This window comes from Megachile rotundata, chromosome 11 (assembly GCF_050947335.1).
Source record: "Megachile rotundata isolate GNS110a chromosome 11, iyMegRotu1, whole genome shotgun sequence".
NCBI classification, from domain to species: Eukaryota; Metazoa; Arthropoda; class Insecta; order Hymenoptera; family Megachilidae; genus Megachile; species Megachile rotundata.
The window spans coordinates 12,710,277-12,725,099 of NC_134993.1; the positions used below are offsets into that span (position 1 = coordinate 12,710,277).

General features: G+C 29.8%; 5 protein-coding genes across 14 annotated transcripts; 2 read left to right on the forward strand and 3 right to left on the reverse strand.

Moving 5' to 3' along the window:
- Nucleotides 1-25: 25 nt before the first annotated feature.
- Nucleotides 26-4,425, reverse strand: Tmep (Transmembrane endosomal protein). Of its 2 annotated transcripts, XM_003699207.3 has the most exons (6): nucleotides 3,941-4,425; nucleotides 3,517-3,695; nucleotides 2,842-3,436; nucleotides 2,534-2,769; nucleotides 2,363-2,447; nucleotides 26-927 (listed from the first exon to the last, which is right to left on the reverse strand). In XM_003699207.3, the coding sequence occupies exons 2-6, from the start codon at nucleotides 3,685-3,687 to the stop codon at nucleotides 752-754; spliced, it is 1,263 nt and encodes a 420-aa protein (XP_003699255.1). In that variant the 5' UTR covers nucleotides 3,688-3,695; nucleotides 3,941-4,425; the 3' UTR covers nucleotides 26-751. The 2 variants fall into 2 exon arrangements, with proteins under 2 accessions (XP_003699255.1, XP_012153204.1); XM_012297814.2 differs by lacking the exon at nucleotides 26-927 and adding an exon at nucleotides 1,020-1,828 and having other exon boundaries at nucleotides 3,517-4,422.
- A 117-nt stretch (nucleotides 4,426-4,542) lies between these two features.
- Nucleotides 4,543-6,078, forward strand: Syx8 (syntaxin 8). 2 transcript variants are annotated; one of them, XM_076537618.1, is made up of 5 exons: nucleotides 4,543-4,924; nucleotides 4,999-5,092; nucleotides 5,266-5,522; nucleotides 5,600-5,692; nucleotides 5,765-6,078. In XM_076537618.1, exons 2-5 carry the CDS (start codon nucleotides 5,010-5,012, stop codon nucleotides 5,926-5,928), a joined length of 597 nt encoding a protein of 198 aa, XP_076393733.1. In that variant the 5' UTR covers nucleotides 4,543-4,924; nucleotides 4,999-5,009; the 3' UTR covers nucleotides 5,929-6,078. The 2 variants fall into 2 exon arrangements, with proteins under 2 accessions (XP_076393733.1, XP_003699256.1); XM_003699208.3 differs by having other exon boundaries at nucleotides 4,546-4,924; nucleotides 4,999-5,193.
- A 148-nt stretch (nucleotides 6,079-6,226) lies between these two features.
- LOC100884088 (uncharacterized) lies at nucleotides 6,227-9,486 on the reverse strand. 2 transcript variants are annotated; one of them, XM_076537606.1, is made up of 11 exons: nucleotides 9,256-9,486; nucleotides 8,954-9,117; nucleotides 8,477-8,875; nucleotides 8,271-8,423; nucleotides 7,949-8,185; nucleotides 7,754-7,880; nucleotides 7,297-7,681; nucleotides 7,112-7,224; nucleotides 6,868-7,035; nucleotides 6,671-6,802; nucleotides 6,227-6,597 (listed from the first exon to the last, which is right to left on the reverse strand). In XM_076537606.1, the coding sequence occupies exons 1-11, from the start codon at nucleotides 9,360-9,362 to the stop codon at nucleotides 6,327-6,329; spliced, it is 2,256 nt and encodes a 751-aa protein (XP_076393721.1). In that variant the 5' UTR covers nucleotides 9,363-9,486; the 3' UTR covers nucleotides 6,227-6,326. The 2 variants fall into 2 exon arrangements, with proteins under 2 accessions (XP_076393721.1, XP_076393722.1); XM_076537607.1 differs by having other exon boundaries at nucleotides 9,252-9,473.
- A 177-nt stretch (nucleotides 9,487-9,663) lies between these two features.
- On the forward strand, nucleotides 9,664-12,473 carry LOC100874683 (uncharacterized). Of its 7 annotated transcripts, none has more exons than XM_012298219.2 (6): nucleotides 9,664-9,825; nucleotides 9,910-11,182; nucleotides 11,256-11,803; nucleotides 11,915-12,057; nucleotides 12,141-12,200; nucleotides 12,262-12,473. In XM_012298219.2, the coding sequence occupies exon 2, from the start codon at nucleotides 9,912-9,914 to the stop codon at nucleotides 11,064-11,066; it is 1,155 nt and encodes a 384-aa protein (XP_012153609.2). In that variant the 5' UTR covers nucleotides 9,664-9,825; nucleotides 9,910-9,911; the 3' UTR covers nucleotides 11,067-11,182; nucleotides 11,256-11,803; nucleotides 11,915-12,057; nucleotides 12,141-12,200; nucleotides 12,262-12,473. The 7 variants fall into 7 exon arrangements, with proteins under 7 accessions (XP_012153609.2, XP_012153622.2, XP_076393728.1 ...); XM_012298232.2 differs by having other exon boundaries at nucleotides 9,910-10,572; nucleotides 10,654-11,182; nucleotides 12,141-12,473; XM_076537613.1 differs by having other exon boundaries at nucleotides 11,253-11,803; nucleotides 12,141-12,473.
- A 379-nt stretch (nucleotides 12,474-12,852) lies between these two features.
- LOC100874875 (uncharacterized protein C19orf47) lies at nucleotides 12,853-14,664 on the reverse strand. The gene is made up of 3 exons (XM_003699212.3): nucleotides 14,296-14,664; nucleotides 13,158-14,204; nucleotides 12,853-13,072 (listed from the first exon to the last, which is right to left on the reverse strand). The coding sequence occupies exons 1-3, from the start codon at nucleotides 14,312-14,314 to the stop codon at nucleotides 12,930-12,932; spliced, it is 1,209 nt and encodes a 402-aa protein (XP_003699260.2). The 5' UTR covers nucleotides 14,315-14,664; the 3' UTR covers nucleotides 12,853-12,929.
- Nucleotides 14,665-14,823: the final 159 nt, after the last annotated feature.

A 14,823-nucleotide genomic window follows, 5' to 3' on the forward strand; every position in this document is an offset into this window, starting at 1 on the left:
AGTATTTATACGTAGATAAGATAAATGCGCTGAAGGAAAGTTCTTTAATTTTTGAATTATTACATTCTATTTTAACGATATATACATTCATTGATTTTTTAATCTAGGACGCAAAGATTTTTGTGGCTCTTTCATATATAGTTCTTGGACGTGTGTAATAATTAGAAGCATCTGTCCCAGTGTAATTTATAAAATAAATATTTTTCATTGAAAAAATTAATTTGATATAAATGAGAAATGCTGGTATATAAATATATGTAAGGCTCATTCAAAATGTAAAAATACCGTCGAACCACAGTAATGCAGCAAACTCATTTGTGAGTAGTCAAACATTAAGTACTATACAGTGCCCTCTCTTCAAAAACATAAAACTGGTATTTAAATCAAACATATTTATCTTATTATAATAGAACCACCTCTATAGGTAACAATGCCTTAATTATGTTCAGCATATTAAAATAAATATCTTCTATGCTATGTTTACATGATGTAACATAATACACGTATTAACATGAATGCAACATTATGGAACTATATATTATAATGTGATATATGATTTTACATCACATTATTTGTTTATTAATCTGTCATTTGTTCTGTGAGCGAGTTAAGTTCCTACCTAACGATGTACAGTCAATTTAATGATATACGTAATGTTTCCTTGAAATTAAATTCATGGAAATGCAACGTTAATGTACCGTCTCTTTTTTGTTCCGTTCCTCGCTTTTTGTACACAGTCCATTGTTCGTGTCTATTGGAACTCATCGTCACTGCTCAAAAGCATTGTTTTTTCATTATAATTTTGAGAAATTGTAGCAACACGTTGATGAGATGTGTGCCGTCTTTGTGGTGGTGGTATTGGCATATTCTGTGGATCATCTGGATCGAAGCTGGATATCCGCATACCACGTTGTCCTTTGGGAGCTCCTGATTGTTACATTATATCACGTATTATCGCTGATAAAATCAATACTAATTGATAGATCGATCAATCAGCAGACACTGAACAACCATGCTCATACTTTCTTTCTCTTTATTCAAAGCAACGTCAATTATATTGCTTATGGGCTATGCAGTTTCATACGCAATTTAATAAAATTCATATGTACACAGTATAAGCTACAATCGTTTTATTTTTTTTTTCACATTACTACAATAATTATATGCATAACATAATCATGTTTAATAAATTTGCAATTCATGCATGTTATGAAAATAATAATTTTACACTTGCTAATTTGGTGAAAATTATTGAAAGTAGATATAAAAAAAAAAAAATACAATGTTATATTAGCATGCCAAATTAAATATGAATTTTTATTATTTACATGCTATTCTTTTTAGATATAAAAGCATTACAAAATAATAATAATACATTCTTTAATAACTTCTAATTTGTCGATAAAATAATACACAATTACAATACTGCCACAGAATAGTAATCAATTATTATTTGTCTTTTGCATTTTATTAGAAAGCAAAACGTGTTATGAAATTACACTTTATTTTAAGTGCTTCCCTTGTTAATTGCTTAATCCCTATTATATAGTAGATTTTGTTAATTGCAAAATGAAAGAATTGTAGACTTATGTATACTGATTTTACTTAAATTATAATTTGAGCAGAAAACACTTTGCCCATCCTGCAGTTTAATTAGAACTTAAACTATCAAATAAGTTTATAATAACAGTTTCAATAAACTAAGGTACTAAAAATTTTTCATTTTCCGTTTAAAATGATATAAATGTTTGATGTCCAATTTCTTGAAATTAAAAAAGTGATGCCTTGCATTCTCATAGTTTTTCATACGGCAAGTTGGTATTAACGTCTGAAAAACAATAAAAAAGGAAGTGCCTTCAAAGAATTTTATTTTAAATGGCACATGTTTATTAAACTTATGATAAGAACTACTCTTTTTTTTTTATTTTTTAAAGAACTCTCAAGTACAATTTAGTTGCAAAAGATAAATATAAATGAATTTATACTATTTTTTTGCAATAATTGGCAGTAAAGTATGTTAAGAGATGCAAGTATAATAAAATAATGCTCATTTATTATGTAAAAAGCCAAAATCCAGAATTAAAACAACATATTCGTTTATTACTTTAATTTCTAATTCAAAGCTTTAATACTTCTTAAATTTTTAATTATTTCTTTTGCACTTTCTTTAATTTATATTTAAAGAATATTGTAACAGTTAAATAAGAAATGTAAATGAACAATAAAACATAGGTGTTTTAAATTTGATCATTTACAACAACATGCTATATGAAAATGTATTAATTAGGTAAAGCAAGTAAAGAATTTTAAATACAATATTTATTAAAAAGAAAAAATTGAAAAATAAATCAATTATACGTACCCGAACTGTACTGAGTGTATTGTTGATATTGTGGGTGAAAGTTATGGATGGCATCAGTCATTATGTCTTTTGGATTCATAGTTTCCTGTGTACAAATTGAATTAGTTATTTTCACTGTTTATAAATTAGGTCAATCATTTATTAATAGTATTTAAAAATTATTTAATGTACCTTTAAACTACTGCTAATGCTTTGCATTGTTACACTCCTCCCTCTTGAATCCGTAACACAACCAGCTGAGTATACTTGATAGGGAAAAGCATAACGTAAAGCTATAGCAGCAAACAACATTTCAATACAAATTAAAAAGTTTTGATAACCAGCAGAAACCGTGCCTACACTGGATGGTTGGCCCACATTTATAGAAGAAATTACATTTGCTTTTTCAAGGATAGCCAATAACACTCCTAAAAAACAATAAAATAAATTTAGATTTATTCAGCACATAAAATATGTTTTAAACTATTTTTAAATATTACCTTGCCAGAATGAGAGAAAGATAACACTTTTGATAGTACAAAATTTCAGAACAGGTTCAAACGGTGTTAATAAGTCTCTTGTGGCAAAGTAGAAAAGAAACAGTCCATAAAGGGCAAGAGATACACTGATATTATATATAATGGTCACATAAATATAGCCCCCATCTGGGGACCAATCCCCATCTCTGTAATGTCCAAATGCTTGAAGGAATATAATAACAAATGCCATTACTGGTTTTACTAAGCAAAATTGCAAAGTAGCTTGTTTACAAAATCTAAGAAAACCAATTGTATATGTCTTTCCAACCAAACAGCAAGTTCCATATAAGCAATTGGAACGAATAGGTTTGCCACGTATTTCGGACATAATGTTTCCTTCACCACCCAGGTACTCATAGCATAGAGACAAAAAGTTATATATAACAAACGCTTCATAACAATCTCGTACAGTAAAGAAGTAAACGTAATAACTTTCGCTGTTAAAAAATACTAGAGAGACCCATGAATAAGTTGCATAAATTGGGACTATAAACAAGATTCTCACTATCCATCTTTGTTCTGTTGGATTAGTATACCACCTCAAATGTTGATAAATCTATAAAAAAAATTTAACCAAAATAATATTTAGGATTGTCTACGGTAATAAAGATGTTTTGCAATTTTATTGTAAAATACCTGTTGACAAGTCAAGAACAATGCAACCCAAACAAATGCACCAGCAATACCTTGAGCAGCTCGTGTCTGTAAGAATATTGGAGCTGTTTCCTTCTCAGAAAATACAGATGTCATATTGTCAACCACAGAGTTCACAACTGTAGATGATTCCATTGCCACTGTACTACTCATATTTTAATCTAAGAAAAATTAGCGTTGCAAATAATAATAATAATTTCGTATAATTGTAGAAAAAGAAAGATAATTGTAGACGTCAAAAGAGTTCATTTTAATCACAGTCACAAATTAAAAAAAAAATAATACGGGCCATCTATTCGTAATACAGAATAAATGTCGAAATTATAGCTCGCGCGTTAAAAATCAATATACACAACAATAACAACGGTACTCCATTCGTGCGCAAAATTTCGTCTCGTGGACGCACCCGTGCTCCATTCGTAGGATTCTTGGAACAATCGTAGCATACGTGCAATCTCTCCGAATTGTGTATCTCGTTATACGTGTTCTCCTTTTTCCTTGGTATCTTATGTTTGTGTTGACCTGTATGATCAAGTTCCTTACAGGTTCCCCTTTCCACTTTCAATTAAATAGCTACCGACGCAGAGATTAACGATGCTCGTGACCTTCCAAAAGATAATGTAAATAATTCACGAAATTTCCTTTCCTTTTGCAGTGTATTTCTTCAGCACGGATCACCGAGTGTTACTTTTACCCAACATTTTTTGCTATTTCTTCTTCCAACTTTCTGGACGTCAAACACATTCGTTTAGAAATAACTTGACGAAATATGCTGTTAGTTGACAATAAAAATATAACTGGTCTTTCCACTACGCTATATAATCTTTCTTACACACGTAAATCTTTCCTTTGGTTTTCTATCTTTACTCTTCACGTACGATCACAATCTCTTTTTCCCTTCTCGCCCTTCTCCTTTACGCTAAATCCCCTCCATAATTTTGTTTAATTATCGTTACAGACGCATGCGCTTACGCACGATCACGTTGCATTCTTAGCAATAAATCGTTCATCGAAGTGAACAATGTTCATACATTTTGTATGTATCATATCAAACCCTGCTTAACGTTGCTTACGCACCTATGTTTCAGTGTATTTGAAATTATGGAGAAAATTACTCTGTTCGTACTATGAACATCCTATGATTAAAGTTGTGCTACACAGCTGTCATGTTTAAAATGTTCGAATATGAGTATAATATATTTCAACATATTACTTCATCAAGGTTGTTGATTACGTGAAACAAAACTGTGACAAATCATGTTTAAAAAGTTGACACAACAGAGAAACATTTAAATAAAGTGTCAACATATTTCAATATATTTCTTATATGACAGATTTGTACTAAAATTATAAACATGGCACTCGTTTATATTGAAGACCGTGATCCCTGGTAAAAATAGCGAATTTTATGATCATTTAAAAATTCATGTTCATTTTTAATTGATGTTTTAAATTATTTAACAGGTTAACCGAATATGATGCCTGTGAAAAGCTCTTTAGAGAGATTATGGAACAATTCACTGAACGTAACAAACATCCAAAAACTTCACAAATATATGCAAGTATATCTGCAAATATACGAATTCGTTTAAAACAATATAATAGAGAAGTGCAACAGCTCAGAACCAAAGTAGATAGCGCGTTAAGATCTAAAACTATGTATCCTTTTATTTATTGATCAGATATAAAAATTGTTTTGATAAAATTCTTTCCCTTAATAATTATATACAGAACTGTTGAAGAAGCAGAACGAAGGATACGTCAAATAGAAATATTGGAAAGCAGAGATGTGCAATTGCAGAAGTTATATGATGCACGTACCAATGATTACATGTACTCACGTACAAATTTACTTACATCAGGTGGGTCAGTTTTTGCAGATGGAGGTACCACTTCATGGGCAGCTGATGATGATGATGATGATAAACCTTTAGATACGGAAGTATCTGTTAATGATCTAATGACTAGACAAGACAAAATTTTGCAAGGTACAATATGCTATATTCTTTAGTATTCCTATTTATCTAATTCAACGTTTTTTACAATTTACATCATTCCTTCACAGAGCAAGATAAAGGCTTAGAAGAATTATGTAAAGTTATTGCAAGGCAAAAGGAGATTGGTCAAACTATCAGCAATGAAGTGGATCATCAGAATGGTAAATTAAACTGTTTTTAATGAATTAAGAAACGACAAATATTCTATTTCAATTCTTTCTGTTTGTGCACAGAAATAATTGACGGTTTAGCTAATCATATGGATAGAACAGATGAATCATTGATCAACAAGACACGTCAAGTACAGACCATTACTGTCAAGGATCGTACATGTGGTTACTGGGTAGTAATAACTTTACTTTTTATTTCTATTATTATAGTCACTTTAATTCCGTAATTATTAATAGTATTAACTGTTGCATATGTACATGTATATGTGTACATATATGTAAAATAAATTCCATTATGTGCAAGTTTTAATGTACACATACGTGTATTTTGTAAAATAACATGTTGTACACGAGTGTATAAAAATTATGTACAAGTTTGTTTCGTGATTTTTTAAATATCTACTAATTTAAATTCTGTATTTTTTACGAATTATAAGTGGTAATACTATCATAACTATAAACAATAATAAAGTAAATTAAAATGAATAATCTACATTTATGTTCAATGTGCAAAATTTCTTACAATTTAAGGTAAATGAATAATTCTTTATTAAAAACTTTTATAATAAAAACCTAACAGCTCGTTATTAATTTTTACATAAATTATATTTTACTGTTCATTAAGTTATTTTTTTTCATTTTCTTGTATTTGCTTATTTAGAGTTTCTAACATATTGGCTTTTTGATCCAATTCAAGACTTTTCAAAAGTGCTTTTGGGCAAGGGTCTCTTCCTCTAAACTTTCTAAAAACTTCATTTGCAGAGTAACTGCCGCCAACAGCTAAAAATGTTTCACGATATCTATTTCCAACTTCCTTCAATAATTCCTTATTATCTGAAGGTATATTTTTGAAAGCACCATATAAGTCAGCTGCAAGCATTTTTGACCAAGTAGTACTGAAACAAATTATTATTTTTTAAGCTTTTAAGATATTTTAGACCATCAAATATCTATATTATTAAATGTTACCTAAAATAGTTAGCCGCAAAGTCTCCACTAAAAATGCAATCAAAAGAACAGATGAAACAATCATTTTTAAATGCTGGAAATACAAAATGTTTACTCCATAAGCGTTTCATTATATCATTCCAAAATTCGGATCTGCAAATTATAGAACAAATTATTCGATATTACTGTTAATAGATATGTGTAACAATTTGTCTTACCCAGAATATAATTCCAAATCGAATCTGGAAAGATATAGACTTTGACATAGATTATAACCGGCTAAATGCGTTCTTATTTTCTGAACTGTTTCGATCATTTCAGTAGATAGCGGTTCTCCCGTACTGTGATGACCAGAAATTTGTTGTAAAATAAAAGGTTCATATAACCTAATAATAAATAAAAATATTATATCGGTGTATATGTAAAACAGTTATCTCAAAGGGAGGAGAATATCAAATATACCAATGCTCAAAGAAATATTGAGAAACAAATGCTGCATCCCATTCCACAAATGAATGTCCAGCTACTTCAGCATAGTCCACTGTTGTCAGTATATGTTGTAACATGTGACCAACCTAAATAATGCAGCATAATATAAATAAAACAAATACAGGCTTAAATATTATTTCCATATATGTTAAATTTACTTTTTGGAAAAGAGTTTGCAGATCTCTGAGTGAAAGTAAAGAAGGTCTATCACCGAGTGATGGTTGAAAATTAAATACTAGTGCAGCCAGTGGTTTTGTATCACTTATTTTGCTCTTATTTTGCATTGTTACTAAATAACCATCATTTTGGGATATTGGAACTTTTTCATCTTCTCTTGCATATGGATCTAAATAAAAACTACCTATTGGAACACTGTCTGATTGTTTCAAATCAAAAGCATCAAAATATCGAACATCTTTATGCCAAACATCTGACTTTTTGCTTTCAACAATTTTTACATTAAATAAAAATTCAATTAATCCAAATATCCCAGATAATACTCTTGGTAAAGGGAAATAATTTTTCAAATCTTCTTCCTTGTATCTGAAAATAGTGTCGAAGTCAAATACTATCACATACCCTTCACAATAACTATAAAGCATATATCTTAATTACTTGCATGTACTATGCAACTGCTTTCTACCCCAGTATGCTACATCCCATTGTTGAAGTGTTTCTTTTAGGCCATTTTCCTTTGCAAATGTTTTCAGTGTGTTAATTTCATATTGCTGAGCAGGATATGCTTATGTGGAAAAAAATGAAAACGTTATTTATCTGTTAGTGACTTACAAATATTTAAGAAAATTTTACCTGTTTCCCGTAAATTGTCTAATACATTGTAAACATTTTCCACACTAGCAGCCATTTTAGACTCCATGCTTAAATCAGCATATGATTTATATCCTAATATATTTGCCTGTTGGATTCTTTTGGAACGAATTTCTTCTACTAGTGTGCTTGTTTGTAATAATTTATCTTGAAATACGGATGCTTTAATAAGATTTGCTTCCCATAGTTTCCATCTCATGGAACGATCAGAACAATATTCTAATTAGTGCACAAAGGGAAATAACAATTATTTTGATAGAAGCAAATTTTCAACTTTCATAGTATATTCATTACACTTTCATACCCATAAATGATCTCAAGATAACAGAATCTAAGCTTATTGACCAAGGTCCAACCTTGTACCGTGCAGGATCTGTTACCATATGTTTCAATACATCTTCTGGTATGTCTGCCACAACTTGGGGATCTTTTATTGTAAAATTATATTGCTTCATAGCTACCTATAAAAGATTCTAAGTTAGAAGTAATAACTAATTTATGTACAATGACCTACCTCTAATTTTTGGGTGTATTCCTTAATGTGGCGAAACAATAACACCATAAGATCTGACAACTTTAATTCCTCCTTTTCAGATAATTCTAATCCATTTAGTTTTCCTTCTAATATGAATTTTATTAAAATTCTTCTTTGCTCATTTGTCAATTTAGCTTCTTTGTTATTTATAATACTCTTACATGCCCGATAAATTGGTTTGCTAACATATTTGAATGCGGAAGCTTTCCTAGCACGATTGTTAATACTTATATAATATTGTGTTGGCATTTTACTTTGATTTCCTACATATAACGCTTTTGCAATACCCCATGTGCTAGTCAAAGATGCACTTATATCTTCTATAGGATCTATTACATTTTTGAACAGATCATTTGGAGAAATATTATCAACACCTAAAATATAGTTTTGTTAACGGTAAATGATTTCAATGGTTTTACTAAAAATGATAATACGAAACAAGATTGAATTACCCTCTATTTTTTTCCCTAATGTTTTTATTGTTTCTTCGAATTCTAGTGCTTGCCTTCCAATTGCAGCCACACATTTTTCTATTGTAATAGTATTAAATTCTGGAGTTTTATCTTCTTTCAATAAAGGATATTTTCCTGGTAAATCTTCTCCTATCTCCGGTACACTTAATTTAGATAAGATTTAAAGACAATTATCAATATACATTATTAATTAATAATATTATTACAGGATATTTATCCATTTACAAAAAAAAAGATGAAATACATAATGTATATTTTGAACAAGTTTCTAATATACCTACAGTACTAGGTAACCATTGCGTTTTGGAATTTTTAATAAATTATTTTGTGATAAAATAATTCTTTTCCCACATAGTGGAATTATTTTAGTATTTTTTAAAAACATCATGTTTTCAATTTTCCAGTTGCATCTTTAATGAAAAACAGATTCTCCGTTATTACGACTTTATTTAACTCCCTCGTTCTTTTAATTATAGCTAAAATTTAGCCATGAGTTACACTGAACAATTGAGAATTCCTATTCAGTTTCTATCAGTCAACGATTTTTTAATATTCGTAACAATTCTAAAAACAGATATTATGGGAAGAAATTTTACGTTTAATAACGATAGAAGAGATTAAATTAAAGTTTAATAAGAAACGAAGTTTTTGAAATTTATTTATAAGTATATATTATTACAGGGTAGGTTCGTAGTACATCTGTGATGGCGCTAGTGTAAACGACATCAAAATCTAGAAAGAAGTGTCTATCTTCATGCGTACATATCGAAGAAATTATAATTAGGTGGAAAAGTTGCGCATATTCTAGCTACGGAGATAACGAAACACCGATTTCTACTCGAGTATTACAGGTATAAATTGTTTTTAATACTAAAATTGTTATTGTAGAGAACAGTTGTTCGATTATAACGATTATCATTAATCAATATTTGTAGCAATGTCGGGGAAACTGCGGAGAAACAATATCAGATGGGACAGTTCGACGGAAGAAGATGATGCGTACGATTCAAAGTATAAGATAAGACTGAGAGAATCATTAAGAAATAGTCAACAATCTGGCATAACCGAGAATGAAGGTGTTACGGAGCCACGGAGGCGGGGTCGAGGGCCTTCCAAAAGGCCTTGCCTGAATAGGAATGCTTTGATGGCTCGTGAAAATAGACTGAAGAAGAAAGCATATCTAGAAAAAATAGAAAATAAGCTTTCATTTTATCAAAAAGAAAACAAAAATTTAGTTAACATTATAAAGAAACAGAGTATAGATATCAAACGACTGAATGGAGAAGTTGCCTATCTGAAAAGTGTGTTAAATAATAACACTAGTATTACGGCATTGCTCAAAACTATTAATGATGGTCTCCGTAAAATTAATGCGCAAAAGAAGAATTCACTGCATGCGAATCACATTTCTGAATGTTCAGCTGAAACAGATATACAGCATAAATGCACATGTTATACAAATATCAAAGAAAACATATTGAATGCACAGAATAGCAACATATTTATTACGAATGTCAATAACGACACATTAATAGAACATACTACAACTGAAAATGAAAACAATGAATCTTATACTAATCCTAGGAGACACTTTACATGTAAGGACTCGAATATTGATAAAACCTCTTCATCGATTTTAGACTGTGATCATACTTATACCATTTCCAAAAATTCTGCAGTTGATGCCAAGAACAACTCACAGAATATGGAAGTACTGAATACCATACCTTCAAGTGCAAGTTCTGTATCAGAAGATGGATATATAGATAATGTAAAAGGATTAGATAGTCTGTTACCAATTACACAAACAGATTTATCGAATGTAGAAGAAAAGAAAGATACTGAAGCCATTGGTATCGATTTTGATCAATTGTCTACATTCAACATGGATATATTTGAAGATTTACCTAAATGTGACGAAATCATGAACACGGTGGATACTTTAAACGACCCTTCTAATTTTTTCACTGAAGAAGAAATATCTCAGACTCTGGATAATACTGGAATCTGTCTACATGTCAATTCTGATAAAGTATCTTTGGAGTTTTGTTCCATATGTCATTTAAATAGTAAAAACTCGGGATCAAACTGAAGGGGGAATTGATCGTAATTGCTACAAATTCGCTCAATGACGAGGTACTTGTAAAAGAGGCCAAACCAAAGATTCTGGAACTTTCTTGATCAGTGGAGTATAAATAATTGATGAAAGTAATATATTATTTTTGCCCTTTCTTGCTGGCATTGTCTATAATATGAAAGATTATATCACACGCAATAGTAGATGTACCCATATTTTCAGGTCTATCAAGAAGATGTATATCAGCAACTAGACCTGCCTGATGAAGAAGCATGATAGAATTATTTTTCATATGGAACGAAAGTTGCGTTATTAGTATATATATAATATATTTATAAAAATATATACACTAGTGTGTACATATTACATGATATACATATATATGCATACTTATATGTGCACACGTACATACATATGCATATGCATATATGTGTGTATATATTTTATAAGTAATAAATTTTTTATGCTGATTATATTTCTAGAAATTATATCTAGTAATATGTAATGGTACAAAATAATTTTAGTTCGGGTTACACTGTTGCTATTTTTTAATGATGGTATTTTACAAAATAAGAATTTTTTTTTAAGCATTTATTGTGTCTGATTCGAGTAGTTTTACAAAAACTTTTGTTGTTCTTTGTACATGACATAAAATTGTACCACTTCTATTCCTCTGAAGCTGTAATTATGTACTTTTTACAGGATAATACCATGTTGGCATTGAAGTTTGCTAGGAAGGATCGGACATAAAGGTGGGCGTCAGTATTATGAAAATTTTAACTGTTACACATAATCATATATATTTGTTGCATTATAAATTGCGAGAAATTTTGTAATCATTATGATTCGTTTGTTTTATCTAGTCAAGGTCTGGCATGCCTGACACGCTGTTTAATGATGCTGTTACATAGTATTTTGGAGCGATTACAATTAATTCTTATTGGAAATGCGTGTGGAATCATGATCACCCCCTTCATTTGTATTCGTTATAAAATATTATAAGCAGGTTGAGTATAAATATATTGATATTTCTGAAAACAATTTGTCGTTGAAATAAAGTTCTCGAGTTTTCAATAATTTAATTTTCAGCTACATTCCGAGGATAGTCCTGCCAATGCGGAACATTCCATCCACTGATCAAATTTTGTGGTAATTGAAATTAAATTGAGAAAATTAAAGCATCAGTATACATTGTATATTATATTTTTAGGAGAATGTCTTGACATTGTGTATTGTTAGTTAAAGGCGGTCTTGCAATGCCAGAGATTTTATGTACAAATTCATATAAAATGCTTTTTTTTCAGTATTTATATTTTAAAGAGACATGAAATATTTTTACAGTTATTAGGGGAAAAGAAGTGTAACGATTTTATTTTAATACAATTATATATTCTTGTTTTAATACATACACTATTTTTTGTATCTTTTGTTATAAATTATTTTGGTATATAGTAGCATTAGTTAAAAATTATGCGAATTAAAATTATGTACCACTCCGTTGTCTCGAGTATTTTGTAACTTCTTATTAAAATTATAAACTATTTTGTATCAAAATTTGTTGCAAAAAAGTACTAGAAATATAACTTTTATACACGAAAAAAAGATAATACATGTTGTGATTATAAAATTGCACGTTTATAATGTTTATTACATTGTAAGAAATTGAAATAAATATCTGGTTATAATTTATTATGAGATATCCATAAGTATTTCAATAGTATGTATATACTTTTTCTTTTTAACATGATTTAATAATTAATCGTTTCTTTGCTTTTACATTTTACATAGTAAACTATTTAACTTTGTACAAAGAATTCTTACTCACAAACATACATGTTATTTTAATAACAGAAAGGCAAAATTAATGTAAATAGTCTTTTAAATTCCAAGGCGACTAAAAACATCCGGTTTCTTCACATGAGCTACTGTTGCAATTCTGTCAAATGTTACTTGCTTAGCACCATTCGTTCTAATCGCTCCTAAACGTGCCTTTGCCGGTATAGAAGTTAATCGTTCCGAGGCTGAAAAAATCACGTACGATTATACATAATCATATAATTTCATACAAGACTTGAAAAGAGATCACAAATGCGCAAAAGGGTGTACCTAATTTTCCAGACATAACATTGGATGTAATTGTTCTTGTGTCAGTTGAAGATGCATTGTTAAAAGAAATCCTTTTCGTTGTTTTTACTAATTGATTAACATTATTTGACATAATTTTTTTACTTGCTTCTTGATCAGCTCGCATTGTCCCCACATTTTTTGGTACAATTTTGCTTGTTGTAATAATTGAAGTTCTCGTGTTAGTTTTTAATATTCCTGTACCAGTTGTACCATTTTTCAATATTCCTGTCTGAGTTACATTATCTTTTTTGGCATCTTTATCTCCTAGTCGGTTAAAAACACTTACAGATCTTTTGAAAATATCTTTTCCTAGTCCAGTTATATTAAAAGTTGGTGATGTCTCAGATGGGTTTGTAGTACTGGTTACAGAACTATCACCCAACCTATCAAATACAGTTCGTTTTTGTTCTATAGACTTTTTAAGAATTTGTTGACTTCTAGGAGTTGATCCCTTTGGAAGTATCACAGTATACTCTACTGTGTCATCTTTAGTATCAAGAGACTTTACTTTCTTCACTGATTCACTCCATTTATGTTCATTATCATCAAATTCATCTTCATCTTCCAATTTTCTTTTAAGAATAATTTGTTTCTTTTGATTAGAACGACTTGTAACTGCTTCACTAGGTATAGAAACTGATTTTTTAATAGATGAAGCTTTCTTTACTGAAGTAGTAGGAGTTTTTAGGATCTTTTTCGTGACTACTGTCTCAGGTTTAATTTTAGAAGTCACTGCTTTTGTAGATGTTTTAGATACCACCTTTTTAACTGTTGGTTTAGGTATACCAGATGTATCTTCGGTATCAACAAGGAATTTTTCACAGGTTGTTTCTTCGACAACTTTTTTTGCATACCTCAAGATAGCAATCATATCTCCCATTAATGTTATTCCCATTTCTTTGAGACTAGGCTTATCTAAATCTGGCAACATGTCTGGTTTAATACGATTATTAGAAAACACAACTGCATGTTTCGTGGCTACATCCTGAGGAAATCCTGCACCCTTAAAGAATTTTACCCAATATGCTACAACAAGAAAAGAAAACTGTCAGCAATCAAAATAATACATATACTTAGAGAAAAAGACATTGATTCAATTGCAGAAAACTTAATTTACCTGATAGCGACGATGCCATTTTCCCGGTAAGGTTATCCTCAATATTGTATTCGGTAGCGATTTATAAGACTTTTTGCAGTAAACAGAAACTGTTCAGAATAAAACTAATAATATTACTTCACATAATTCACAAAGGTTATTCTTCATAAAATACTGCTGTTAAGGAAGAAAATATCTCTAAGGGCAAACACACAATACTGTTTTAAATATGACAATAAATTATAACAAACATTTAATTGTATTATTTAGAAAGTGTTCACAGAAAATTAGTAGAAAATGATAGTAAACATAGGTATCCCATTTCTTAAAACTTCAGAGTTATTCATGTGCACCGTCTACATCTATATGTATACAAACGTAAATACATAAGTGTAATTAGAATGACCAGATGAAAGCGCAATCGTCTCTAGCGACATCATCGACAAACTTGCAAACTAACTGTACTATTGATAATTATCATTTGTAAATAAATTAAAAGTAGCGTCAATCTTCAATGTCCTTCTTTTGATATCAAATAAAGTGCTTCAA